Here is a 27084-nt window from a genome sequence, read left to right as displayed (position 1 = left end):
GCGCACCAGAAAAGAACCGCCGCGGATGAACAATAACGTAGATCGAAAAGATCCAATCCAAAGACACACGAACATAGACGAACAACAAACAGATCCAAGCAAATCCACCAAGGATGGATCCGTCAGAGACATACCTCCACACGCCCACCAACGATGATAGACGCACCACCAGAACGGGTGCTAGGCAGGGAGACCTTTATTCCATCTTCAGGGAACCGCCGTCGTCTCGTCTTCCTGAACAGAACACAAATCCTAACAAATCACAAAGGAACGGCAAACAACGGAGCCCTCCCGCCGGCTCTTGCCAGGATCCGCAGCGTCCCCATGGCCGTAGGGCCACCGGTGACGAGGCGGACCTGCTGCGGAGCCGACGAGAGGCACAAACCCTAGCTTTTCTTTTTGGAGGAGGTGGCGACGGTTGCATGGAATAACGTAGCATAATTAGTGCCATTATGATGACCATGTGTTAGAAGCTAAGGGAAATTCCAACTTGACGTGTTTAATTTGTGGTAGGATTTGCAATTGCAGTATTCACAGTCCAACAGTTCCACATCAAAGGAAAGATGAAACTGACGCAAAAGAAAGACCGGGATCTACACCTCACTCGTCCATCATGGCAGGTAAAATGTCAAATTTATTTTGTAACCGTTGCAATGCACGGACACTTTTTCTATAATATGTTAACGCATTTTCCAAAAATGAAAGGAAACTCGCTGAATAAATCTGTTACCACGTTTTTTTCATGAGTTTGTTTTTTTCAGAATAGAAGCACTTCATCCTCCTCGGTTTTACAAGGCCCAGCTGGTTGGTGGATTATCATTTATCAAGAAGGAAAGCATTGGGTCCATCCCGAACCGGGAAATCTAAAAGGCAAAGGTGACACGAGATTGGTTTTTCACTTCGCTGCCGTTCTGCCCCAGGTTCGCCGCCGCCGGCAGATGGGAGATGGGTTAATCTGCCACTACTTCTTAGAAGGATCATAGTAGCCGGTCGGTCGGGGATGAGCGGCTTACGGCGGTTCGTGAACCTGGGGATGTTAGACTGGCCGCTGTCCCTCGGCTTCCTCTTCGGCACCCGGCGTCGACGTTTATTTTGGCGTATCCCGGTGGAGGAGCTTTTGGTCTCCTGTTTCGAACAGCCACCCTTGGCTCCGTTCTCACCGGCTCCTATTTCCCATCAATTGCCTCGAGCTCATTTATGTACTTGTCCACAAACGGACTCTGAAAGATGCCTTCATGTAACGATCTGCTTCTCCATCACCGACTTCCGCGACTCTGCAGGCACCTACTGCTTTCACACCGCAACACGCGAGTGGAGCAAGGCCGGCGACTGGCTATTGCCGTTCAATGGCAAGGTGGAGTATGTCTCGGAGCTCGGGCTCTGGTTCGGCATCTCGCGTGGCCTCCCCTGCGCCGTTGACCTCTCCGGTCTTGTGAGAGGGGAGGAGCCGCTGCCGGACAAGACAAGGATTTGGGCGAACGGCGATATACCGGACGAGTGGTACCCGAGCTATGTGTCCGGTGCCAAGGTAGGGGTCATCAGCCTTGGTTCCGGCACGTTCGTGGTTTCTGATATCTTGGATACCAAGGTACTCCCTTCGTTTTTATTTACTCCGCATATTAGATTTGATCAAAGTCAAACTTTATAAATTTTAATAAAGTTTATAGACGAAAATATTAACATATGCAATAACAAATTAATACCATTAGATTCATTTGAATATACTTTCACATCATATAGATTTGCTATTGTAAATGTTCATATTTTTTTCTATAAACTTGGTCAAACTTTAAGAAGTTTGACTTCAGTCAAATCTCATATGCAGAGTAAATAAAAATGGAGGAGTATTCGACAAGGACTTCAGAGAGATGGTTGTTAGTGACCGATTTGCCGTCTTCACTGGTGTGGAGGTAGTGTACGACAAGGGCAACGACAGCGGTAATGGCAGTGACAACAATGGCAACAACGTCATCAATGGCAATGACAATGATGGCAACGCTAATAATGGCATTAGCAGCTCCAGCAGCAGCAATGGCAAAGGCAAAGGGAAGCGTGGCCTGCGTATGATAAAGCACAAATCCAGTCGTTACATGCTTTGGCTTCGACAATATTACCACCACGGTGCACTGATTCGGCGAGTCATTTTGAGTTTGGGACTTAAGTAATAGTACATCGTTTGCTTCAAGTCAAGTCAAGTCTCCCAGTTGCTTCTTATCATTTTTCCTTTGAACTCTAGTATTGTATATCCTAAAAAGAAAAGAAAAATCCAAAGTTGTAAAAAGAAGGGGGGTAAGTCTATTCTCCAGCAAGCTAATTCTGATCTTACACGGAAATAACAATACTTATAAGTTACAATACGAAGAGATGTGCTCGGTAGCACTTTGCAAAAATCTGGAGAGCTAAGTAAACATATGCTAATCAAGATTTGTGCCTTATAAGAGGCCAGGTGGGAGCAGGCAGACCAGCTTTGAAAGCACTTTGCTGAAGAACTGATAGATTGGAGGCCAGGTGGGCTGACAGAATGTCAACAAGAGGAGACGTGAAGAAAGAAACCTGAAATCATATCGTTCGTTCCCATGGTACCTATTCCCTTTTCTCTCTCTATATATATATAGGAAAAGCTACTTATTCCGAAGATAAGCCACCGGTGAATTCATTGTTGGACAAATCAAGGTGCGTCAGCGATGGAAGCATCGCGAGGCTGTCAAATGGAATTGTGCCGGACAACTTGTTGTTGCTCAGGTAGAGATTACTGAGCCTCTGCAACGAAATGATTGATGCTGGTATGCCACCAGTAAATCTATTCCTGGACAAATCAATGATCGTCAGGGATGGAAGCGACGTGAGGCTGCCAAATGGAATTGCACCGGACAACTTGTTGTCGCTCAGGCTGAGATTATTGAGCCTCTGCAACAAAATGATTGATATTGGTATGGAACCAGTTAGTTGGTTGCCGGACACCGACAACTGTTCAAGGCTGGGAAACCCGCACATATCCGCCGGTAGCTCGCCGGAGATCAGGATGTTCTCCGCCTTGAACACGGCCAGCCCTATTGCCGATGTTGGCAAGGACCCGGAGAACTTGTTGTTCCCCATCTCAATCCGTGAGATGTTCTCACCTATCTTGGCTGGTAGAGTCCCCGTGAAACCATTGTTCTGTATCATCACAGTGGTCAACTTGGGTAATGACCATATCTTCGTCGAGAACTCGCCGGAGAAGCGGTTGTTGTAGAGCATGATGTTGTTCAGGAGGACACAGTTGCCGAGGTTCTGCGGGAGCTCGCCCGAGAAGCTGTTGTCGAAGACGACGAGGTCATAGAGCTTCCTGTTGGAGCAAAGTGAATCCGGGAGCTGGCCCGAGAGGTTGTTGTTGCAGACCTCGAGGTTGCCTAGCGGCGAGTGCTTCCCGAGCTCCCGCGGGATCTCGCCGGAGAGATTGTTTAAAAATAGCCTGATGTCCGTGAGATTGGGGAGCATCGCTATGCTTGGTGGAATGGTGCCGGTGAGCTGGTTGGCGTACATGAACAATATTCTCAGGTTCTTGAGGTTACCAGAGTCTTCCGGTATTTCTCCAGTAAGATTGTTCGACGACACATCAATCTCTATCAAATTCACTGACGTGATTTTGTGCGGCAGTTTACCGGTGAGTACATTGTTGAACAGGTACAAGAACTCGAGTTTTGGGTGCTGCCATATCCACGCCGGGATCTGGCCGGCGAGCTTGTTAGCTGTCATAGCGATCAGTTGGAGGTTCACGAGGCTCGAATAAGCCTTCGGGATCTCGCCGGTCATGTTCATGTCAGACATCCAGAGGTAGGTCAAGTTGGTCAGCTTGGCAAACTCTAGTGGCGCTGGCGCCGGCGTGAACGGGTTCGAGGCAAGCGTGAGCTGCTCGAGCCCTGCGAGCTTGCTTATCTCAGCAGCTGGGTACGCCCCTGTGAACTGGTTAGTGTCAAGAACCAGTGACCTCAGCGCTGATAGCCCGGCCATGGCAGTCGGCACCATGCCTCGGAAGTGATTGCTCGACAGGTTGAGGTGCTCCGTCGCCGGCGACAGTCGGCTGATGTCATCCGGAAGGACTCCATGGAAGTAGTTGTTGGAGAGGTCGAGGAAGCGGAGGTGGGAGCAGGCGTAGAGCGGGACGCCGGGGAAGCAGCCGGTAAGATTGTTGTAGGAGAGGTCGAGGTGGGCGAGGCTCGGTAGGTCGCACACTGACTCTGGCACCTTGCCAGTGATGTTTAGATTCGGCAATGATATCCCTATCACCGCATGTCCGTCGTCGCCACCGCAGACCACGCCGGTCCAGTCACAGTGGTCGGCGTTGGAGATAGGGTCCCACGACGCAAGCTGCGTGGGGTTTCCCCACTGGGTCTTGATAGCTAGGAGGGTGGCTTGGTCGCCGGAGGTGGGCTGCGAGCTCGATGCGCCGGCCAGCAGGAGGATGCCGAGGAGCACAACAAGGTGGGTGGTCGACATGGATTTTGTGACAAGATGTGTTGTCCGTGAGGTGGGGAGTGGTACTGGCGAGTGGAGATATAGCCGCAGGCCTCATATACCCAAGCAGACCCTGGACTAGAGTCGTGGGTCATCTGCTAATTAAATGAGGTACACATATGCAAATATTTTTGTTGGAATGAAGCAGGATACTCCAGTTCTCGGTGGGAATTTCTATAACCACGTCAGCAATAGAAGTAAATATCAGACAGCAACCACAATGCATGCATGGTTCACGATAGCACAAAAATCACATCATCATCAATATACGCGCATTATTTAGATAGCAAATGCGTAACAATTCTTCAGTTTTTATTTTGATGATTGTCATTAACAACTCAAAATCCCAGCATAAGTACGTAATTGATCCTATTATCAAAATTAAACTTGGTGGACCATTACCAAACATGCGGCTCAATAGTGAATAGCCGGACCATCTCAGAGAGAGGGAGAGCAGACCAAGGACTCACCTGAACCGAGGAATAGATGGTATGAAATCTTGCTCAGCGTCCAGCTTCGGTTTTGCCTTTAAGTCAACTTAGTAAACTTAATAGGAGTGAACTTAGTTGAACTGATGGTACTGTTAATTATCCCAGGTGTTATTCTGGAGCAGTCCAGCTTCTATTTCAGATTTGCTGCTTAATAAATAATTGTTTGATTGGAAGTTTGAACTGTGCTATTGTTATGCTAACAGAAGAATCTACGTACAAAGAAAAAGAGATTATATATGCCAGTTTTGTTTTAATTCCTGAGTTGAAAGCAGAGTCTATTGTGTGAAAACTAGCACTATACAATAGCACAACAATTCAAACTTGCCATCAAACAATTATTTGGGTAGCTAGCACCAAATCTGAATGCTAAAGTAAGTCCCAGCATGCATGCAGGCATGCATGAATATAGTCAAACACTAGAGTTCAGCAAGTCAAAATGCCTGCCTACTGAATCATTCAGAGCACCTCCTCGATCCTCTGTTGATTGTTAAACATGTAACGACCCGATTTGTGCTTAATCATACGGAGGCCACGCACCAGCCCTTTGCCTTGATGCCATTGTTGTTGTTGCTGCTGTTGTTTTTGCCATCATCACTTTTGCCTTTGACGCTGTTGGAAATATGAGCAAATTACTACGAGATTTAATCCGAATAAACAGAAGATAAATCATGACCACAGCAGCAGAGATTAAACTAATCATGCAAACTAGCATAGCAGATGAACATATCACATCTAGGGCACATACTAGAAGCATGAATTCTATCACGATCTCGAACAGGAAGGATAGAATCACATACGGTGCAGCGGGTGCAGCACCGCCGGTGTTGACGTTGTCGCCCATGTCGTCGAGGACGAGATTGCCGAGGTTCGCGAAGTCGTCGCTGCCAGCAGTCGCGCGAGTGCGTTCCCCAAAAACCTGATCGCCCCTCTCCCGTACAGGATCACGAGAGGCGGGGTTCCGGAGGCCTGTTGTCCCTTCTCGCGGTGCACGCCCGAAGGAGGGATGGAGAAGACTTGCTTGACGGCGCAATGATCTGGAACGGTGGTGAGAAACCATACGAAGCGGCGGCGGCTAGGGTAGACGTCTGCCTGACTATATAGTGCGGGCCGGGTAGGTGGTGGGAGTAAACCCCACGTCCGAGTCGCCACGATCCAAAAGAATCGGAAACGGTTCAGTAATTAACGTGTCCGTTAATTATTAATTAATGACTCATTAATTTTCCCATGCAGCAAAAATATAGACAACATGCATAGCTCTGCCCTCGGCTCGGCTCGGCTCAGCGGCATGTCGTGATGAGGCGAGCGAGGAGGAGGAGCGCACGTGTAAGTCTCCTCTTCTCATGCTCATACAAGTGGTATGAAGAGCTCACCTTATAAAAAGGTGCAACTCTCTCTCAACTTCCGGGGTGGGACTAAACTTTAGCCTCACTCACTCCACTCACATGTGTGCATGAATGGGTCAAGAGAATTTCTGAATTTTAGTTGGGCTTTGGGCCAAAGGCCTACTAGCAAAATTCCAACAGTCGCTGTACGCTGCTTCCATACCGGTGAAGAGGGTGAATTGCTTGCCCGTAACCATCTCATTGCAGTCCTTGTCGAATTCCATGGTATCCAAGAAGTCCACGACGATGAACCTGCCAGAACCGAGGCTGATGACCCGGGGGTTGAACAATTGGGTCGGCTGCCACTCCTCTGGCAGGTCATCATGCGCCCAGATCCGCATCTTCTTCGGCGGCGGCTCCTCCCCTCTGACCACGCCAGAGAGGTCAGCCACACAGGGGAGGTTTTCTGAGACGCCGAACCAGAGTCCAAGCTCCGGGATGTAATTCGCCTTGCCATCGAACGGCATGAGCCAGTCGCCGGCTTTGCTCCACTCACGAGTCGTCATGTGGAAGCAGTAGGTGCCGTTGCCCTCTGAGCCACAGATGGAGAAGCATATGGTGTCGCCGACGAGGGCGTGACCGTAGACGAAGGCATTCCTGTGGTGGGTGATCCACGGGGGCAGCGGGAGGATGTCGCAGTGCCAGAACCTGTGAGACGCGAGGGACGTGGTGATCCCCCTCCACACCAGGGCCTCGAACTGCGGGCGTACCCCTGCCTTGTCCGGATGGAGGACGCTATCGATGATGTAGAGGTCGCCGGTGTCTTCACCGTCAAGGAGGTGTAAGTCCGTCGGAGGGACGGAGATGGCCAACGGCGAGTGCTTGTACCTGTGGAGGCTTGGCATTGTATCGATGTAGCTGCAGCCGTCGATGGTGTAGAAGCGTAACATGCGGTTCGCGTGGTCGGCCAAGATGACCTTGCTCTCCAAGGCAGTGGGCAAGAAGTGAAGACAACGAGGAGACCGTATGGAGTAGGAGACTTCCGGTGGCCTCACGAGCAGCTCGCTTTTCGGAGGATCGATCTTGGGTCGCCAAGTCAGTGCTGCAGACCCTTCTCCTCTTGGGTACACAGGCATTGACGGGCGTGAGTGTTGGCACCACCTTGCCATGCGCGTCCGCCTCTTCTGCCGTCCAGTGAAAAAAGTCCATCTCATCTTGGAGAGGTCCAAACAGCCGCAGGTTCAGGAACCGCCGGATGCAGCCGCTCATGTCCGACTCTCCTTGTCGAATTCCTGGGAGGGTAACAGGGACAAAAACTAGATAAGAGCAATTTTCTGAGGACGAACGAAGCTTGTGGAAAAATAAAGCATGATGCATCAAGTGAAGTTGATAAGTGAGCACTTCAACAGGTTCTATTTGACTAACATAAGAGGTTTCTCGCAAAAAAAAAAAAACATAAGAGGTTGTGCATGCTATGAATTACTTGTGCCCTGAACAAATCGACTGCTGATTTCTAGCAGCAGGATGTTAATTAACAAGAACAAATAGCACAAGACAAGAGGAGCATGTATCATGTATGTATAGAAATCCTTTTGGAGGACACGCATCTGGGGAAGGAAATTGAGATGGAGAAAGCACCTTGATGGAACCGGGCTGTCGGAGGAGAGGATGGAGCCGTGACGGCGACCGCGACGAGAGATTGGAGGAGGCTTGAACGGTTTTCTATTCTCAATCATCATCCATGGAGGCAAACGGGCTAATCCTCTGGGAAATAACCCATGCACAGGCAATGCTCCGACTGAGCCGGCCCATTGCCAGGTGCCTGGGCTGTAGCAACACGCGAATTAATAATTGCGTTAATTGTGTCAATTACTGATGCACGAGGTTAAAAAATTCTGATATATATTTTGGTTTGCGAAAATAATTTGCAAACAAGAAACTTTCTTGAATTTGTGATTTTTTAAAATTCCAAACAAATTACGAAAATGTGATATTTTTTGAAATTTGTGAATGAATTATGAAAACGGAACATTTTACGAAATTCCGAACAAATTTTGAACCCGGGAATTTTTTTTGAATTTGGGAACCAATTTTCAATAAAAACTATATTTTCTGAAATTTCAAACAATTTTAGAAAATGCAAAGTTTTTTGTAACACGAGCATTTTTTAATTTTTTTAAACAAATTTTAAATTTACAAAAAAATTGGAAAAGGAAAATAAACCTAAAAGGAAAAAATATATAAAAACAAAGAAAACCGATAAAAGAAACCTTGATTATAACCGAACTGGAACCTTGATTTAAATTTAAATTTTATTTTTTTTGAAAATTCAAAGGTTATCGTCGGTCGGAGATGAGCGGCTACCGGTGGTTCGTGAACCTGTAACCTGGGGATGCACATGCCAAGCTGGACCTGTTTTATCGGACGGAAGAAGAAACGTACGGCTGCACATGCCAAGGTGGTGCCGACAATAACTCCCGCCGAACAGAACAAGTGACTGCAAGATCGACTTGGCGGTGCCCGCAACTTGTGACATTCAATTCTTCCTAACCGCCTCGGAGAACAAGGTCATCTTCCGCTTGGACGCCGATGATGCCCGCCCCAGTCCCGTGGTCACCGTGATGCCAAGCCTCAACGCCTACAAGCACTCGCCTCTGGCCATCTCCGTCCCTCCGACGCCTACAAGCACTCGGGACTCGGCGACTGGCTCATGTCGTTCGATCGCAAGGTGGAGTATGTCTCGGAGCTCGGGCTCTGGTTCGGCATCTCACGTGGCCTCGCCTGCGCCGTTGACCTCTCTCGCGTTATCAAAGGCGTGGAGCCATTGCCAGATATGATACGGATTTGGGCCAACGACGATGTACCGGACGAGCTATTTGCCCGACGCCAAGGGCGGGTTCATCTTCATCAGCCTTGGTTCCGGCAGGTTTGTGGTCGCTGATTTCTTTGATGTCAAGGTATTCGACAAGGACTTCAACGAGATGGTTGTTAGTGACCGATTTGCCGTCTTCACTGGTATGGATCTAGTGTTCGACAACGACAACGGTAATGGCAGTGACAACAATTGCAGGAGTGACATCAATGGCAATGGCAATGGCAATGGCAATGATGGCACCGGCAAAGGGAAGCGTGCCCTACGTATGATTAAGCATAAAGCTAGTCGTTACATGCTTGGCTTCGACGGTGTTCTGATTCACTAAGTAATTTTGAGTTTGAGACATACTCCTTCCGTTTCATAATATAGTGTGCCCACTCTTTTTGAGATTTAACTTTGACCATAAATCATGATTTATGGTGTTATTAATCGATACATTTATTTATCGGCGGAGACAAATGTTAAATGACGCATGTACTGTGTACTTCACCGGTCAGCCACACGCATGATCTCAACTTGACTAACATGTTGAGATGCCTAAACAAAACATTTAACTGATGTTCTATATTATAATTTTACGAATGTATATAGATGAAATTTTCTCTATATCACATTTAACATTTAACTGATGTATTTTGAGATGCCTAAACAACATTGTCTCTAGTAGTCTATTATCTATTTGATCAGCCGTCCAGATTATGTTTTTATATTTTGATTGACGACATGTACAGACGTCATGGCTGATGATTTTTTTTATGATAAGTAGACGAAAGTTTCTCGATATACCATTTTTTTGGGGGGACAAAAATGGAGACCCACATAGCAGTCTTAAACATCTAATTTTGTATCTATTCGTCTTTGTCTTTGGCATCATATTACAGCCACACAAGCAAATTTTGGGACAGTGAAAGTGTATTTCGTGTGTTACTCCAAGCATCTCTATCTTCACCCATCTCAATATTTATTACACAGTTTACAGCAAATATGCGTAATGGGAAAACTTAAAATCAGAAGCCACCAAAGAACTCATCTCTCAATATTTATTATTTAATGATTCAATTTGATAATATCATGTTACAAATAATTTTAAAAACTATGCAGGTAAAACAAAATTGGACACCGGAGCAAATAATGTCGGAGTACACCGATTTAGAAGACCATTATGTCGATCAAGTAGAAGCATGCATCAACATTGGTCTACAATGTGTGGAGATTGATCAGCACAAGAGGCCTACCATACAGAAGATTGTCAACATGATCAATAAGATATCAACGAATTAGAGCAAGGTAATGATTTCAGATTACTCAAAATGAGTCTTTTGAAAACATTCAACAATGTTGCACATTGATAATGAACATTACTTCAAAAAGGAAGTTTCCATTACCCAAGTTTTCGTAGCTTCGCCTTCAACTTGTAAAGAAATATGTGATTGTTTACTCCATAGTTGAAGCCAATAGACCAGCAACCTAGAATTTTAGCATGCGAGATATAACATACGAATATTGCCCATTTAAAATTTTGAATTTACTTAAGAGTCTACAAAAATATGCTTGGAAGCTTCACATGATGTAGTAACAGTTGGATACAATAAAGTCTGAGTTTAAACCATAAAATTATTGCAAAATATTGGTCAATAATTACAATTCACCACTATAAGAAATTATATTTTGAACACGAACCCAATGATGTAGCATTTATCTAGCACCGGACATGTTACATCAACCTAATTACTTCATGTACCTTGAAAGTGGAAAAATATCTATGACAACTTGACGTCCACTTCTTAGGTAGGTCGAATGTGTTGGAAATATGCCCTAGAGGCAATAATTATTTGATATTTCACTGTTCATGATAATCGTTTATTATCCATGCTAGAATTGTATTGATAGGAAACTCAGATACATGTGTGGATAAATAGACAAGACCATGTCCCTAGTAAACCTCTAGTTGACTAGCTCGTTGATCAATAGATGGTTACGGTTTCCTGACCATGGACATTGGATGTCGTTGATAACGGGATCACATCATTAGGAGAATGATGTGATGGACAAGACCCAATCCTAAGCCTAGCACAAGATCGTGTAGTTCGTATGCTAAAGCTTTTCTAATGTCAAGTATCATTTTCTTAGACCATGAGATTGTGCAACTCCCGGATACCGTAGGAGTGCTTTGGGTGTGCCAAACGTCACAACGTAACTGGGTGGCTATAAAGGTACACTACAGGTATCTCCGAAAGTGTCTGTTGGGTTGGCACGAATCGAGACTGGGATTTGTCACTCCGTGTAAACGGAGAGGTATCTCTGGGCCCACTCGGTAGGACATCATCATAATGTGCACAATGTGACCAAGGAGTTGATCATGGGATGATGTGTTACGAAACGAGTAAAGAGACTTGCCGGTAAAGAGATTGAACAAGGTATGGGGATACCGACGATCGAATCTCGGGCAAGTATCGTACCGCTAGACAAAGGGAATTGTATACGGGATTGATTGAATCCTTGACATCGTGGTTCATCCGATGAGATCATTGTGGGGCATGTGGGAGCCAACATGGGTATCCAGATCCTGCTGTTGGTTATTGACTGGAGAGTTGTCTCGGCCATGTCTGCATGACTCCCGAGCCCGTAGGGTCTACACACTTAAGGTTCGATGATGCTAGGGTTATAGGGAATAGATATACGTGGTTACCGAATGTTGTTCGGAGTCCCGGATGAGATCCCGTACGTCACGAGGAGTTCCGGAATGGTCCGGAGGTAAAGATTTATATATGGGAAGTCATCATACGGTCACCGGAATAATTCAGGGGTTACCGGTATTGTACCGGGACCACTGGAGGGGTTCCGGAGGTCCACCGGGAGGGTCCACCTGCCCCGGAGGGCCCTATGGGCTGTGTGTGGAGAGAGGACCAGCCCCTTAGTGGGCTGGGCGCCTCCCTCCCTAGGGCCCATGCGCCTAGGGTTTGGGGGAACCCTAAAGGGGGGGCGCCCCCCTTTCCTTGGGGGGCAAGGCAACCCCCCTGGCCGCCGCCCCCTCCTCAGATTGGATCTGAGGGGGCCGGCCCCCCCTCTCCCTTGCCCCTATATATATGTGGGGGTGGGAGGGCAGCCGCACCCAAGTTCTAGTGCAGCCCTCCCCCTCTCCCAAGTCCTCCTCCTCTCCCGCGGTGCTTGGCAAAGCCCTGCAGGATTGCCACGCTCCTCCTTCACCACCACGCCGTCGTGCTGCTGCTGGATGGAGTCTTCCCCAACCTCTCCTTCTCCCCTTGCTGGATCAAGGCATAGGAGACGTCATCGGGCTGCACGTGTGTTGAACGCGGAGGCGCCGTGGTTCGGCGCTTAGATCGGAATCAACCGCGATCTGAATCGCTACGAGTACGACTCCTTCATCCACGTTCTTGCAACGCTTCTGCTTAGCGATCTACAAGGGTATGTAGATGCACTCCCCTTCCCCTCGTTGCTAGATTACTCCATAGATTGATCTTGGTGATGCGTAGAAAATTTTAAATTTCTGCTACGATCCCCAACAGAATGTGCATGTATTTTATAAAGATGTAACCTACTCATGTTCTAACTATCAGCCTGTGGGAATTCATTATGCCATAGAGAAAGCTATCATTTGAGATGTTTGCATTGGAATATGACTTCTCTAGAAGAATGTTTATCTATTATTTTTATTTTGATCATCTACTCCTGAAATGATGAAAATTAAAAGGGTAGGATAAAGTTCGAAAGAATGCACCCTTAGGTTTTTCCAGTGTCAAATAAAAACTGAACCCTATTCTCCTAGAGCAAAAGACGCGGGAAAACCAGTTAACCATATCCCTCGTCCACGAGATGTTTTTGTCATTGAATCACTTTCAAGTCATGGAAAGATAAGAACCATGAAGATGCTATATGCTCAACCATTTCTTATTGAACTTCATTCAAATAGTTTGCTAAATATGTTACTTTTGACTTGTTCCATATTTGAAGTTTTGTTATCTACTACATAGTAGCGCGAAATCTCTATATTTCTACTGAAGTTGACATGTGTCATGAAATTTCAGGACTTGCATCCTAGATAAGGTAAAACAAGATCCAATAATGCTTCAACAATACAAGTGTATTGCGGGAACAAGAGCCACTATTGTCACGTCATTGTTGAAATATTTAAACTTTATTACCTTTGTAGTTTTCTTCAACCCAAATTACTTTTGTTTACCAAGAGAAAATAGTATGTGTTACACAATTGTGCCTTTTTATGTTAGTTCAAGATATTATTATTTTTCTTTTCCCCATTTTTGAGGGAAACATCAGGACTTTGCTGCATATTTTTAGTAATTTTAAAATAAACAATACAAGTTCCAATAAATTTATAAGAAAAAAGAAAAACAAAATTGAGAAAGAACTATATAGCCAGCTAGTTACAACAACACTCTTAGGTTAAACCTGAGTGTGACCGAAGAAAAGAAAATAAGCTATAAACATGTGAATCTTCATCTAGGATCTTGTACCCATTGTGGCATAGCAGCAAAAGAATTTCTAGTAGCTCTATGTACCAGACACTGGAGCTCTGTTTTTAGCCTTTTCCTGCAAGCATAGAGGTTGGGAGGGATATGCTTCAAGATAAAGTCATTTTGTGTGTTCCATATTGCCCAGGAAACATGAATGATGATATCCATAGAGAAAAGACCTTGTGACGCAGCTGACCGTTACTTAGCCTATTCATCAACAAGAGCCAGAGAAGACCTTGTGACGCAGCTGACTGCAAGGTTTCCATAGCCAATGAATAGCTTGTAGGGTTTCGTATGTGTTCCCACATCAGAAGTATGTGTTCCACCAAGTAAACCAACTAGCATCAACTACAAGGAGTAATCAACACTACTAGCAACCCACAGGTACCAATCTGAGGTTTGGATACAAAGATTGGATACAAGAGATGAACTAGGGTTTGAGATGAGATGGTGCTGGTGAAGATGTTGATGGAGATTGACCCCCTCCCAATGAGAGGATCGTTGGTGATGACGATGGTGATGATTTCCCCCTCCCGGAGGGAAGTTTCCCCGGCAGAACAGCTCTGCCGGAGCCCTAGATTGGTTCCGCCAAGGTTCCTCCTCGTGGCGGCGGAGTTTCATACCGTGAGCTTGCTTATGATTTTTTCTCGGACGGAAGACCTCATATAGCAGAAGATGGGCATCGGAGAGCCACCAGGGAGCCCACGAGGCAGGGGGCGCGCCCAGGGGGGTAGGGCGTGCCCCCCACCCTCGTGGCCAGGGTGTGGGCCCCCTCTGGAACTTCTTTCGCCCAATATTTTGTATATATTCTGGAAATAACTTCCATGAAGTTTCAGGGCTTTTGGAGCTGTGCAGAATAGGTATCTAATATTTGCTCCTTTTTCTAGCCCAGAATCCTAGCTGCCGGCATTCTCCCTCTTCATGTAAACCTTGTAAAATAAGAGAGAATAGGCATAAGTATTGTGACATAATGTGTAATAACGGCCCATAATGCAATAAATATCGATATAAAAGTATGATGCAAAATGAACGTATCAATGACCAGGAGCGCCATTGTCGATATCGGATCTTCCGTCTCAATCAAAGCAGTGTGGTTGAGGCCAACGACAGTTGCTTCTTTAAGCCAGTAGGATTGTCGTCGCCACCATGGAGCTGGCATGACGGATCCGACCTCTCATCCTCCCCAGTTGCATATCTCCTTGCACCCACCTCCGCCGGATAATTATCATGTAGGGATCGATAACTTGGAGCTTTGCCACCAAATCTGGATCTCCCTCTGTGACTACGATGGTGAGTTCAATGTCATTAGCAGCTACTTCTTCATGGCTTCTAGGAAGACTACCGCCGCAAAGGCCTTGGCACGCTGAATCCGGTTTCCTGAACATCGCCTCGCACCCCCATGTTGTTTTAGGCATGTCTCATTTCCTTGCTTCCGTTTCGGTGGAAATTTCAGATGGTAGTGATGACGGGTTAGGCTCTAGATCCAAATGGTTCGACCTAGCAAGTCATGTTGTCTCCCTAGAACAATGCTTCTCACTAGGGACATATGATTCCATAGTTGATGACCACTACCAGGCGATTCTGTCTGTGGTGGTACAATTGTTACCATTGACGACAAACTACTGGTTTGCTTGGTCCCCATCATTGTAGAGGAATTTTCTAACTGTCAGTAATGATGTAACATGTAGTAGTATTGGAGAATGAAAATATCTAATACATGACCCACTTTAGTGAAGGAAATATGCCCTAGAGGCAATAATAAAGTTATTATTTATTTCCTTATATCATGATAAATGTTTATTATTCATGCTAGAATTGTATTAACCGGAAACATAATACATGTGTGAATACATAGACAAAAAGGGTGTCACTAGTATGCCTCTACTAGACTAGCTCGTTAATCAAAGATGGTTATGTTTCCTAACCATGGACAAAGAGTTGTTATTTGATTAACGGGATCACATCATTAGGTGAATGATTTGATTGACATGACCCATTCCATTAGCTTGGCACCCGATCGTTTAGTATGTTGCTATTGCTTTCTTCATGACTTATACATGTTCCTATGACTATGAGATTATGCAACTCCCTTTACCGGAGGAACACTTTGTGTGCTACCAAACGTCACAACGTAACTGGGTGATTATAAAGGTGCTCTACAGGTGTCTCCAAAGGTACATGTTGGGTTGGCGTATTTCGAGATTAGGATTTGTCACTCCGATTGTCGGAGAGGTATCTCTGGGCCCTCTCGGTAATACACATCACATAAGCCTTGCAAGCATTGCAACTAATGAGTTAGTTGTGAGATGATGTATTACAGAACGACTAAAGAGACTTGCCGGTAACGAGATTGAACTAGGTATTGAGATACCGACGATCGAATCTCGGGCAAGTAACATACCGATGACAAAGGGAACAACATATGTTGTTATGCGGTCTGACCGATAAAAGATCTTCGTAGAATATGTAGGAGCCAATATGAGCATCCAGGTTCCGCTATTGGTTATTGACCGGAGACATGTCTCGGTCATGTCTACATTGTTCTCGAACCCGTAGGGTCCGCACGCTTAAGGTTTCGATGACAGTTATATTATGAGTTTATGAGTTTTGATGTACCGAAGAAGTTCGGAGTTCCGGATGGGATCGGGGACATGACGAGGAGTCTCGAAATGGTCGAGACATGAAGATTGATATATTGGAAGCCTATATTTGGATATCGGAAGTGTTCCGGGTGAAATCGGGATTTTACCGGAGTACCGGGAGGTTACCGGAACCCCCCGGGAGGTATATGGGCCTTAGTGGGCCTTAGTGGAAGAGAGGAGAGGTGGCCAGGGCTGGGCCGCGCGCCCCTCCCCCCTAGTCCGAATAGGACAAGGAGAGGGGGCGTGTTGGGGAACGTAGCATAAATTCAAAATTTTCTTACGTGTCACCAAGATCTATCTATGGAGTCATCTAGCAACGAGGGAGGAGTGGATCTACATACCCTTGTAGATCGCGCGCGGAAGCGTTCAAGAGAACGGGGTTGATGGAGTCGTACTCGTCGTGATCCAAATCACCGACGACCAAGTGCCGAACGGACGGCACCTCCGCGTTCAACACACGTACAGCCCGGTGACGTCACCCATGCCTTGATCCAGCAAGGAGAGAGGGAGAGGTTGAGGAAGACTCCATCCAGCAGCAGCACAACGGCGTGGTGGTGGTGGAGGAGCGTGGCAATCCTGCAGGACTTCGCCAAGCACCGCAGAAGAGGAGGAAGAGGTGTTGGAGAGGGAGAAGGAGGCAACCAAAGGCCTCGATGAAAAGCCCTCCTTCCCCCACTATATATAGGAGGGCCAAGGGGAGGGGCGCCATCCCTAGGAGATCCAATCTCCTAGGGGGGGCGGCGGCCAGGGAGGTTTCCCTTCCCCCCCAAGGCACCTAGGAGGTGCCTTCCACTATTGGGACTCTTCCCTTTTGTGAAACCCTAGGCGCATGGGCCCCTTGGGGCTGGTGCCCTTGGCCCATGTAGGCCAAGGCGCACCCCCTATAGCCCATGTGCCCCCCCGGGGCAGGTGGCCCCACCCGGTGGGCCCCCGGGTCCCTTTCGGTGGTCCCAGTACAATACCGATAACCCCGAAACTTGTCCCGGTGGCCGAAATGGCACTTCCTATATATAATTATTTACCTCCGGACCATTCCGGAACTCCTCGTGACGTCCGAGATCTCATCCGGGACTCCGAACAACATTCGGTAACCACATACAAGCTTCCTTTATAACCCTAGCGTCATCGAACCTTAAGTGTGTAGACCCTACGGGTTCGGGAGACATGCAGACATGACCGAGACGTTCTCCAGTCAATAACCAACAGCGGGATCTGGATACCCATGTTGGCTCCCACATGTTCCACGATGATCTCATCGGATGAACCACGATGTCAAGGACTTAATCAATCCCGTATACAATTCCCTTTGTCTATCGGTACGACACTTGCCCGAGATTCGATCGTCGGTATCCCGATACCTTGTTCAATCTCATTACCGGCAAGTCTCTTTACTCGTTCCGTAACACATCATCCCGTGATCAACTCCTTGATCACATTGTGCACATTATGATGATGTCCTACCGAGTGGGCCCAGAGATACCTCTCCGCCTACACGGAGTGACAAATCCCAATCTCGATTCGTGCCAACCCAACAAACACTTTCGGAGATACCTGTAGTGCACCTTTATGGTGCACATTAGAAAAGCTTTAGCATGCGAACTACACGATCTTTGTGCTAGGCTTAGGATTGGGTCTTGTCCATCACATCATTCTCCTAATGATGTGATCCCGTTATCAATGACATCCAATGTCCATGGTCAGGAAACCGTAACCATCTATTGATCAACGAGCTAGTCAACATGAGGCTTACTAGGGACATGGTGTTGTCTATGTATCCACACATGTATCTGAGTTTCCTATCAATACAATTATATCATGGATAATAAACGATTATCATGAACAAGGAAATATAATAATAACTTATTTATTATTGCCTCTAGGGCATATTTCCAACAGTCTCCCACTTGCACTAGAGTCAATAATCTAGTTCACATCACCATGTGATTAACACTCACAGGTCACATCGCCATGTAACCAACATCCAAAGAGTTTACTAGAGTCAATAATCTAGTTCACATCACTATGTGATTAACACTCAATGAGTTCTGGGTTTGATCATGTTGCTTGTGAGAGAGGTTTTAGTCAACGGGTCTGAACCTTTCAGATCCGTGTGTGCTTTACAAATCTTTATGTCATCTCCTAGATGCAGCTACCACGCTCTATTTGGAGCCATTTCAAATAACTGTTCTACTTGGAGTTATTCTAAATTGTTGCTCCATTATACGTATCTGGTATCTCTACTCAGAGCTATTCGGATAGGTGTTAAGCTTGCATCGTCGTAACTCTTTACGTCGAACTCTTCATCACCTCCATAACCGAGAAAATTCCTTAGTCCACTAGTTACTAAGGATAACTTTGACCGCTGTACTGTGATCCATTCTTGGATCACTCTTGTACCCCTTGACTGACTCATGGCAAGGCACACTTCAGGTGCGGTACACAGCATAGCATACTGTAGAGCCTATGTCTTAAGCATAGGGGACGACCTTCGTCCTTTCTCTCTATTCTGCCGTGGTCGAGCTTTAAGTCTTAACTTCATACCTTACAACTCAGGCAAGAACTCCTTCTTTGACTGATCCATCTTGAACACCTTCAAGATCATGTCAAGGAATGTGCTCATTTGAAAGTACCATTTAAGCGTTTTGATCTATCCTTATAGATCTTGATGCTCAATGCTCAAGTAGCTTAATCCAGGCTTTCCATTGAAAAACACTTTTCAAATAACCCTATATGCTTTCCAGAAATTCTACGTCATTTCTGATCAACAATATGTCAACAACATATACTCATCAGAAATTCTATAGTGCTCCCACTCACTTCTTTGGAAATACAAGTTTCTCATAAACTTTGTATACACCCAAAATCTTTGATCATCTCATCAAAGCATACATTCCAACTCCGAGATGCTTACTCCAGTCCTCAGAAGGATTGCTGGAGCTTTGCATACTTATTAGCATCTTTCAGGATTGACAAAACCTTCCGGTTGTATCACATACAACCTTTCCTCAAAAACGTCGAGGAAACAATGTTTTGACATCCTATCTGCAGGATTTCATAAATAATGCAGTAATCGCTAATATAATTCCAACAGACTCTTAGCATCGCTATGAGTGAGAAAGTCTCACCATAGTCAACTCCTTGAACTTGTCGGGAAACTTCTTAACGACAAATCGAGCTTTCTTAATGGTGACATTTACCATCATTGTCCGTCTTCCTTTTAAATCCATCTGTACTCAACAGCCTCACGACCATCAAGTAGTTCTTCCAAAGTCTACACTTTGTTTTCATACATGGATCCTCTCTCGGATTTTATGGCCTCGAGCCATTTATCGGAATCCAGGCCCACCATCACTTCTCCATAGCTCGTAGGTTCATTGTTGTCTAGCAACATGACTTCCAAGACAGGATTATATACCACTCTGAAGTAGTATGCATCCTTGTCATCCCACGAGGTTTGGTAGTGACTTGATCCGAAGTTTCATGATCACTATCATAAGCTTCCACTTCAATAGGTGTAGGTGCCACAGGAACAACTTCCTGTGCCCTGCCACACACTAATTGAAGAGACGGTTCAATAACCTCATCAAGTCTCCACCATCCTCCCACTCAATTCTTTCGAGAGAAACTTTTCCTCGAGAAAGGACCCGATTCTAGAAACAATCCCTTATTGCTTTAGGATCTGAGACAGGAGGTATACCCAACTGTTTTGGGTGTCCTATGAAGATGCATTTATCCGCTTTGGGTTCGAGCTTATCAGCCTGAAACTTTTTCACATAAGCGTCGCAGCCCCAAACTTTTAAGAAATGACAGCTTAGGTTTCTCTAAACCATAGTTCATACGGTGTCATATCATCGGAATTACGTGGTGCCCTATTTTAAAGTGAATGTGGTTGTCTTTAATGCCTAACCCATAAACTATCGTGGTAATTCGATAAGAGACATCATGGTATGCATCATATCCAATAGGGTGCAGTTATGATGTTCGGACACACCATCACACTATGGTGTTCCAGGCTGTATTGGTTGTGAAACAATTTCCACAATGTCTTAATTCTGTGCCAAACTCATAATTCAGATATTCATCTCTATGATCATATAGATATTTTATCCTCTTGTCACGACGATCTTTCAACTTCACCCTGAAATTACTTGAACCTTTCAATAATCCAGACTCGTGATTCATCAAGTAAATATACTCAACATCTACTCAAATCATCTGTGAAGTAAGAACATAACGATATCCACTACATGCCTCAGCACTCATTGGATTGCACACATCAAAATGTATTACTTCCAACAAGTTGCTTTCTAGTTCCATTTTACTGAAAACGAGGCTTTCAGTCATCTTGCCCATGTGGTATGATTTGCATGTCTCAAGTGATTCAAAATCAAGTGAGTCCAAACGGTCCATCTGCATGGAGTTTCTTCATGCATATAAACCAATAGACATGGTTCGCATGTCTCAAACTTTTCAAAAACGAGTGAGCCCAAAGATCCATCAACATGGAGCTTCTTCATGCGTTTTATACCGATATGACTTACGTGGCAGTGCCACAAGTAGGTGGTACTCTCATTACTATCTTTTGGCATGAACATGTGTATCACTACGATCGAGATTTCAATGAACCATTCATTTAGGTGCAAGACCATTGAAGGTATTATTCAAATAAACAGAGTAACCATTATTCTCCTTAAATGAATAACCGTATCGCGATAGACATAATCCAGTCATGTCTATGCTCAACGCAAACACCAAATAACAATTATTTAGGTTTTAATACCAATCTCGATGGTAGAGGGAGCGTACGATATTTGATCATATCAACATTGGAAACACTTCCAACACATATCGTCAGCTCACCTTTAGCTAGTCTCCGTTTATTCCGTAGCTTTTATTTCGAGTTACTAACACTTAGCAATCGAATCGGTATCTAATACCCTGGTGCTACTAGGAGTACTAGTAAAGTACACATCAACACAATGTATATCCAATATACTTCTATCGACCTTGCCAGCCTTCTCATCTACCAAGTATCTAGGGTAATTCTGCTCCAGTGGTTGTTCCCTTTATTACAGAAGCACTTAGTCTCGGGTTTGGGTTCAACCTTGGGTTTCTTCACTAGAGCAGCAGCTGAATTGCCGTTTCATGAAGTATCCCTTCTTGCCCTTGCCCTTCTTGAAACTAGTGGTTTCACCAACCATCAAAAATTGATGCTCCTTCTTGATTTCTACTTTTGTGGTGTCAAACATCGCGAATACCTCAAGGATCATCATATATGTCCCCGATATATTATAGTTCATCACGAAGCTCTAGAAGCTTGGTGGTAATGACTTCAGAGAAACATCACTGTCTCATCTGAAAGATCAACTCCCACTCGATTCAAATGATTGTTGTACTCAGACAATCTGAGCACAAGCTCAACAATTGAGCTTTTCTCCCTTAGTTTGCAGGCTAGGAAAATCGTCGGAGGTCTTATACCTCTTGACGTGGGCACGAGCCTGAAATCCCAATTTCAGCCCTCAAAACATCTCATATGTTTTGCGACGTTTTAAAACGGTCTTCGGTGCCTCAATTCTAAACCGTTTAACTGAACTATCACGTAGTTATCAAAATGTGTATGTCAGATGTTCGCAACATCCACAGACAACGTTCGAGGTTCAGCACACTGAGCGGTGCATTAAGGACATAAGCCTTCTATGAAGCAATGAGGACAATCCTCAGTTTACGGACCTAGTCCGCATAATTAATACTATCAACTTTCAACTAAATTTTTTTAGGAACATATCTAAATAGTAGAACTGAAGTGCGAGCTGCGACATAATTTGCGAAGACCTTTTGACTATGTTCAGGATAATTAAGTTCCTCTTATGAACTCCCACTCAGATAGACATCCCTCTAGTCATCTAAGTGATTACATGGTCCGAGTCAACTAGGCCGTGTCCGATCATCACGTGAGACGGACTAGTCAACGTCGGTGAACATCTTCATGTTGATCGTATCTTCTATACGACTCATGCTCGACCTTTCGGTCTTCTGTGTTCCGAGGCCATGTCTATACACATGCTAGGCTCGTCAAGTTAACCCTAAGTGTTTTGCATGTGTAAAACTGTCTTACGCCCGTTGTATGTGAACATAAGGATCTATCACACCCGATCATCACGTGGTGCTTCAAAACGATGAACTTTAGCAACGGTGCACAGTTAGGGGAGAACACTTCTTGAAATTTTAATGAGGGATCATCTTATTTACTACCGTCGTTCTAAGCAAATAAGATGTATAAACATGATAAACATCACATGCAATCAAATAATAGTGACATGATATGGCCAATATCATATAGCTCCTTTGATCTCCATCTTGGGGCTCCATGATCATCTTGTCACCGGCATGACACCATGATCTCCATCATCATGATCTCCATCATCGTGTCTCCACGAAGTTGTCACGTCATCTATTACTTCTACTACTACAGCTAACGGTTAGCAATAAAGTAAAGTAATTACATGACGTTTATGTTGACATGCAGGTCATAAATAAATTAAGACAACTCCTATGGCTCCTGCCGGTTGTCATACTCATCGACATGCAAGTCGTGATTCCTATTACAAGAACATGATCAATCTCATACATCACATATATCATTCATCACATCCTTTTGGACATATCACATCACATAGCATACCCTGCAAAAACAAGTTAGACGTCCTCTAATTGTTGTTTGCATGTTTTACGTGGCTGCTATGGGTTTCTAGCAAGAACGTTTCTTACCTACGCAAAGACCACAATGTGATATGCCAATTGCTATTTACCCTTCATAAGGACCCTGTTCATCGAATCTGATCCGACTAAAGTGGGAGAGACAGACACCCGCTAGCCACCTTATGCAACTGGTGCATGTCAGTCGGTGGAACCAGTCTCACATAAGAGTACGTGTAAGGTCGGTCCGGGCCACTTCATCCCACGATGCCGCCGAATCAAGATAAGACTAGTAACGGCAAGCATATTGAACAAAATCAACACCCACAACTACTTTGTGTTCTACTCGTGCATAGAAACTACGCATAGACCTAGCTCATGATGCCACTGTTGGGGAACGTAGCATAAATTCAAAATTTTCCTACGTGTCACCAAGATCTATCTATGGAGTCATCTAGCAACGAGGGAGGAGTGGATCTACATACCCTTGTAGATCACGCGCGGAAGCGTTCAAGAGAACGGGGTTGATGGGGTCGTACTCGTCGTGATCCAAATCACCGATGACCAAGTGCCGAACGCACGGCACCTCCGCGTTCAACACACGTATAGCCCGGTGACGTCTCTCATGCCTTGATCCAGCAAGGAGAGAGGGAGAGGTTGAGGAAGACTCCATCCAGCAGCAGCACAACGGCGTGGTGGTGGTGGAGGAGCGTGGCAATCCTGCAGGGCTTCGCCAAGCACCGCAGAAGAGGAGGAAGAGGTGTTGGAGAGGGAGAAGGAGGCAACCAAAGGCCTCGATGAAAAGCCCTCCTTCCCCCACTATATATAGGAGGGCCAAGGGGGAGGGGGCGCCGGCCCTAGGAGATCCAATCTCCTAGGGGGGGCGGCGGCCAGGGAGGTTTCCCTTCCCCCCAAGGCACCTAGGAGGTGCCTTCCACTATAGGGACTCTTCCCTTTTGTGAAACCCTAGGCGCATGGGCCCCTTGGGGCTGGTGCCCTTGGCCCATGTAGGCCAAGGCGCACCCCCTATAGCCCATGTGGCCCCCCGGGGCAGGTGGCCCCACCCGGTGGGCCCCCGGGACCCTTCCGGTGGTCCCGTACAATACCGATAACCCCGAAACTTGTCCCGATGGTCGAAATGGCACTTCCTATATATAATTCTTTACCTCCGGACCATTCCGGAACTCCTCGTGACGTCCGAGATCTCATCCGGGACTCCGAACAACATTCGGTAACCACATACAAGCTTCCTTTATAACCCTAGCGTCATCGAACCTTAAGTGTGTAGACCCTACGGGTTCGGGAGACATGCAGACATGACCGAGACGTTCTTCGGTCAATAACCAACAGCGGGATCTGGATACCCATGTTGGCTCCCACATGTTCCACGATGATCTCATCGGATGAACCACGATGTCAAGGACTTAATCAATCCCGTATACAATTCCCTTTGTCTATCGGTACGACACTTTCCCGAGATTCGATCGTCGGTATCCCGATATCTTGTTCAATCTCGTTACCGACAAGTCTCTTTACTCGTTCCGTAACACATCATCCCGTGATCAACTCCTTGATCACATTGTGCACATTATGATGATGTCCTACCGAGTGGGCCCAGAGATACCTCTCCGCTTACACGGAGTGACAAATCCCAGTCTCGATTCGTGCCAACCCAACAGACACTTTCGGAGATACCTGTAGTGCACCTTTATAGTCACCCAGTTACGTTGTGACGTTTGGTACACCCAAAGCATTCCTACGGTATCCGGGAGTTGCACAATCTCATGGTCTAGGAAATGATACTTGACATTAGAAAAGCTTTAGCATACGAACTACATGATCTTTGTGCTAGGCTTAGGATTGGGTCTTGTCCATCACATCATTCTCCTAATGATGTGATCCCGTTATCAATGACATCCAATGTCCATGGTCAGGAAACCGTAACCATCTATTGATCAACGAGCTAGTCAACTAGAGGCTTACTAGGGACATGGTGTTGTCTATGTATCCACATATGTATCTGAGTTTCCTATCAATACAATTATAGCATGGATAATAAACGATTATCATGAACAAGGAAATATAATAATAACTTATTTATTATTGCCTCTAGGGCATATTTCCAACAGGGCGGCGCGCCCCTTCCTTCTCTCTCTCCTCTTTCCCCCCTCCCGAATCCTATTCCAACTAGGAAGGGGGGGGGGGGAATCCTACTCCCGGAGGGAGTAGGCCTCCTCCAGGCGCGCCCTCTCCTGGCCGGCCGCACCCCCCCCCTTTGATCCTTTATATACGGAGGCAAGGGACACCCCTAGAGACACAAGTTGATCCACGTGATCATATTCTTAGCCGTGTGTGGTGCCCCCTTCCACCATAGTCCTCGATAATATTGTAGCGGTGCTTAGGCGAAGCCCTGCGACGGTAGTACATCAAGATCGTCACCACGCCGTCGTGCTGACGGAACTCTTCCCCGACACTTTGCTGGATCGGAGTCCGGGGATTGTCATCGAGCTGAACGTGTGCTAGAACTCGGAGGTGCCGTAGTTTCGGTGCTTGATCGGTCGGGCCGTGAAGACGTACGACTACATCAACCACGTTGTGCTAACGCTTCCGTTGTCGATCTACAATGGTACGTAGATTACACTCTCCCCTCTCGTTGCTATGCATCACCATGATCTTGCGTGTGCGTAGGAATTTTTTTGAAATTACTACGTTACCCAACATTTAGATGTAGTGATGATGCATTATGTGGTGAACAATGTCGTATTCACTGGTTGTGGTGATTCCGTAGATGATTTACCACACTAACAGACGATTCTCTTCTTTAGTGATAAAATTGTTACCAATGACGATAAACTATTGACAGGCCCAACAACTGCATGATAAGATGCACACAACTAACAAGTCTAGGAAAAAGTACTAGTACTGGAATGAAAATATCTAGTTCATCATCTACTTCAGTTGATGTGATGTTGATGCATTATCTAGTAATCTAACATAAGTACTCCCTCCGTTTCCTAAATTTTAAGTCTTTTAGAAGATTTCAATAAGGGTCTACATACGGGTCAAAATCAGTGAATCTACACTCTAAACTATGTCTATTTTACTGAAAAAGTCTAAAATATGTCTATATACATCCGTATGTGGTTTGTATTGAAATCTCTAAAAAGAATTAATTACATTTAGAAACGGAGGGAGTACATGCTTGTCCTGTGACATGTGATGGGATTGCGCCATTGCTAATTGAGCATCTGGATTTCATATCTGAACATGTCTTTTGGGTATTAGCTAGAGTTGCTAGTATATCCAAGTACAGATCAAGAAAGGGTGGTAGATAATTAAAACGTAGCTGTCTTTATGTCAAGTTGGGTGTCTGCATAGTGCTTGCAACTTGGAACCATTCAAAACACAATGGATAAACTTGTTCCATGGCATAAGACCGTAACAATAATTGTTGAGTTCCATGAAAAGTTTACATAGAAATATTGAACAGACGGGAACAGATCATGATCCACATCTTCAGGCACTATCACATGGCACGGTCTGTTTATTTTAGCCAATCGTGGCACGACATTATCTAGTTCCAGATTTGTTCAGAGGTTAGAAACTGACGAGGCTCCATGTTATAACGTGATGGGGCTGCAAAATCCATTTTTCGGGACCCCCAAGTCATCTCACAGCTCTTGGGAAAATAATAGTCCATTGTTGTTCAACAATTTCATAATGAGCCGTTTCATGGCGCATGATGCCCTTGAAACAACAAATATCACTAATTAGATCCCTTTATGTCTAGTTTGATAAATGCAAAGGAGAAGGCGTTCAAGAAGATATTTCATTTTAGCAAGATATGTGATTTTTGTTAACGACCTAACAGTTAAAAACATGTCCGGCCAGTCTAGGCTTGTTTAAACAATGCCGTTCGACGATCCACTTGTTCATAGTATTCCAAATACGACTCTACATAATTAAATCCCACAAGCCATTCCATTTACCTAGGTACAACCAGACTTGAACAGGACATGATGCACATCTTCTGGCACTCTGCATAAGAAACAGCTCACATGGCTTGTGTAA

The 27084-nt window shown here is 45.4% G+C and overlaps 1 protein-coding gene and 2 pseudogenes across 1 annotated transcript; 1 reads left to right on the top strand and 2 right to left on the bottom strand.

Annotated features, from left to right (window-relative positions):
* Positions 1-2292: 2292 nt before the first annotated feature.
* LOC119358524 (receptor-like protein 52) lies at positions 2293-4476 on the bottom strand. The gene has a single exon (XM_037625023.1). The coding sequence runs from the start codon at positions 4474-4476 to the stop codon at positions 2626-2628; it is 1851 nt and encodes a 616-aa protein (XP_037480920.1). The 3' UTR covers positions 2293-2625.
* A 965-nt stretch (positions 4477-5441) lies between these two features.
* On the bottom strand, positions 5442-7576 carry LOC119352573 (annotated as a pseudogene).
* Positions 7577-9165: 1589 nt separating this feature from the next.
* LOC119352572 overlaps positions 9166-27084 on the top strand; it is a 22700-nt pseudogene continuing 4781 nt past the window's right edge.

The sequence above is a fragment of the Triticum dicoccoides genome, chromosome 2A, assembly GCF_002162155.2.
Source record: "Triticum dicoccoides isolate Atlit2015 ecotype Zavitan chromosome 2A, WEW_v2.0, whole genome shotgun sequence".
NCBI lineage: Eukaryota > Viridiplantae > Streptophyta > Magnoliopsida > Poales > Poaceae > Triticum > Triticum dicoccoides.
The sequence above is the reverse complement of the archived record's forward strand: the minus strand, read 5'-3'. Positions and strand labels throughout refer to the sequence as shown.

What these genes read in the sequence shown, in the direction of transcription:
- LOC119358524 (XM_037625023.1), bottom strand. Translation starts at nt 4,476, where the DNA reads ATGTCGACCACCCACCTTGTTGTGCTCCTCGGCATCCTCCTGCTGGCC.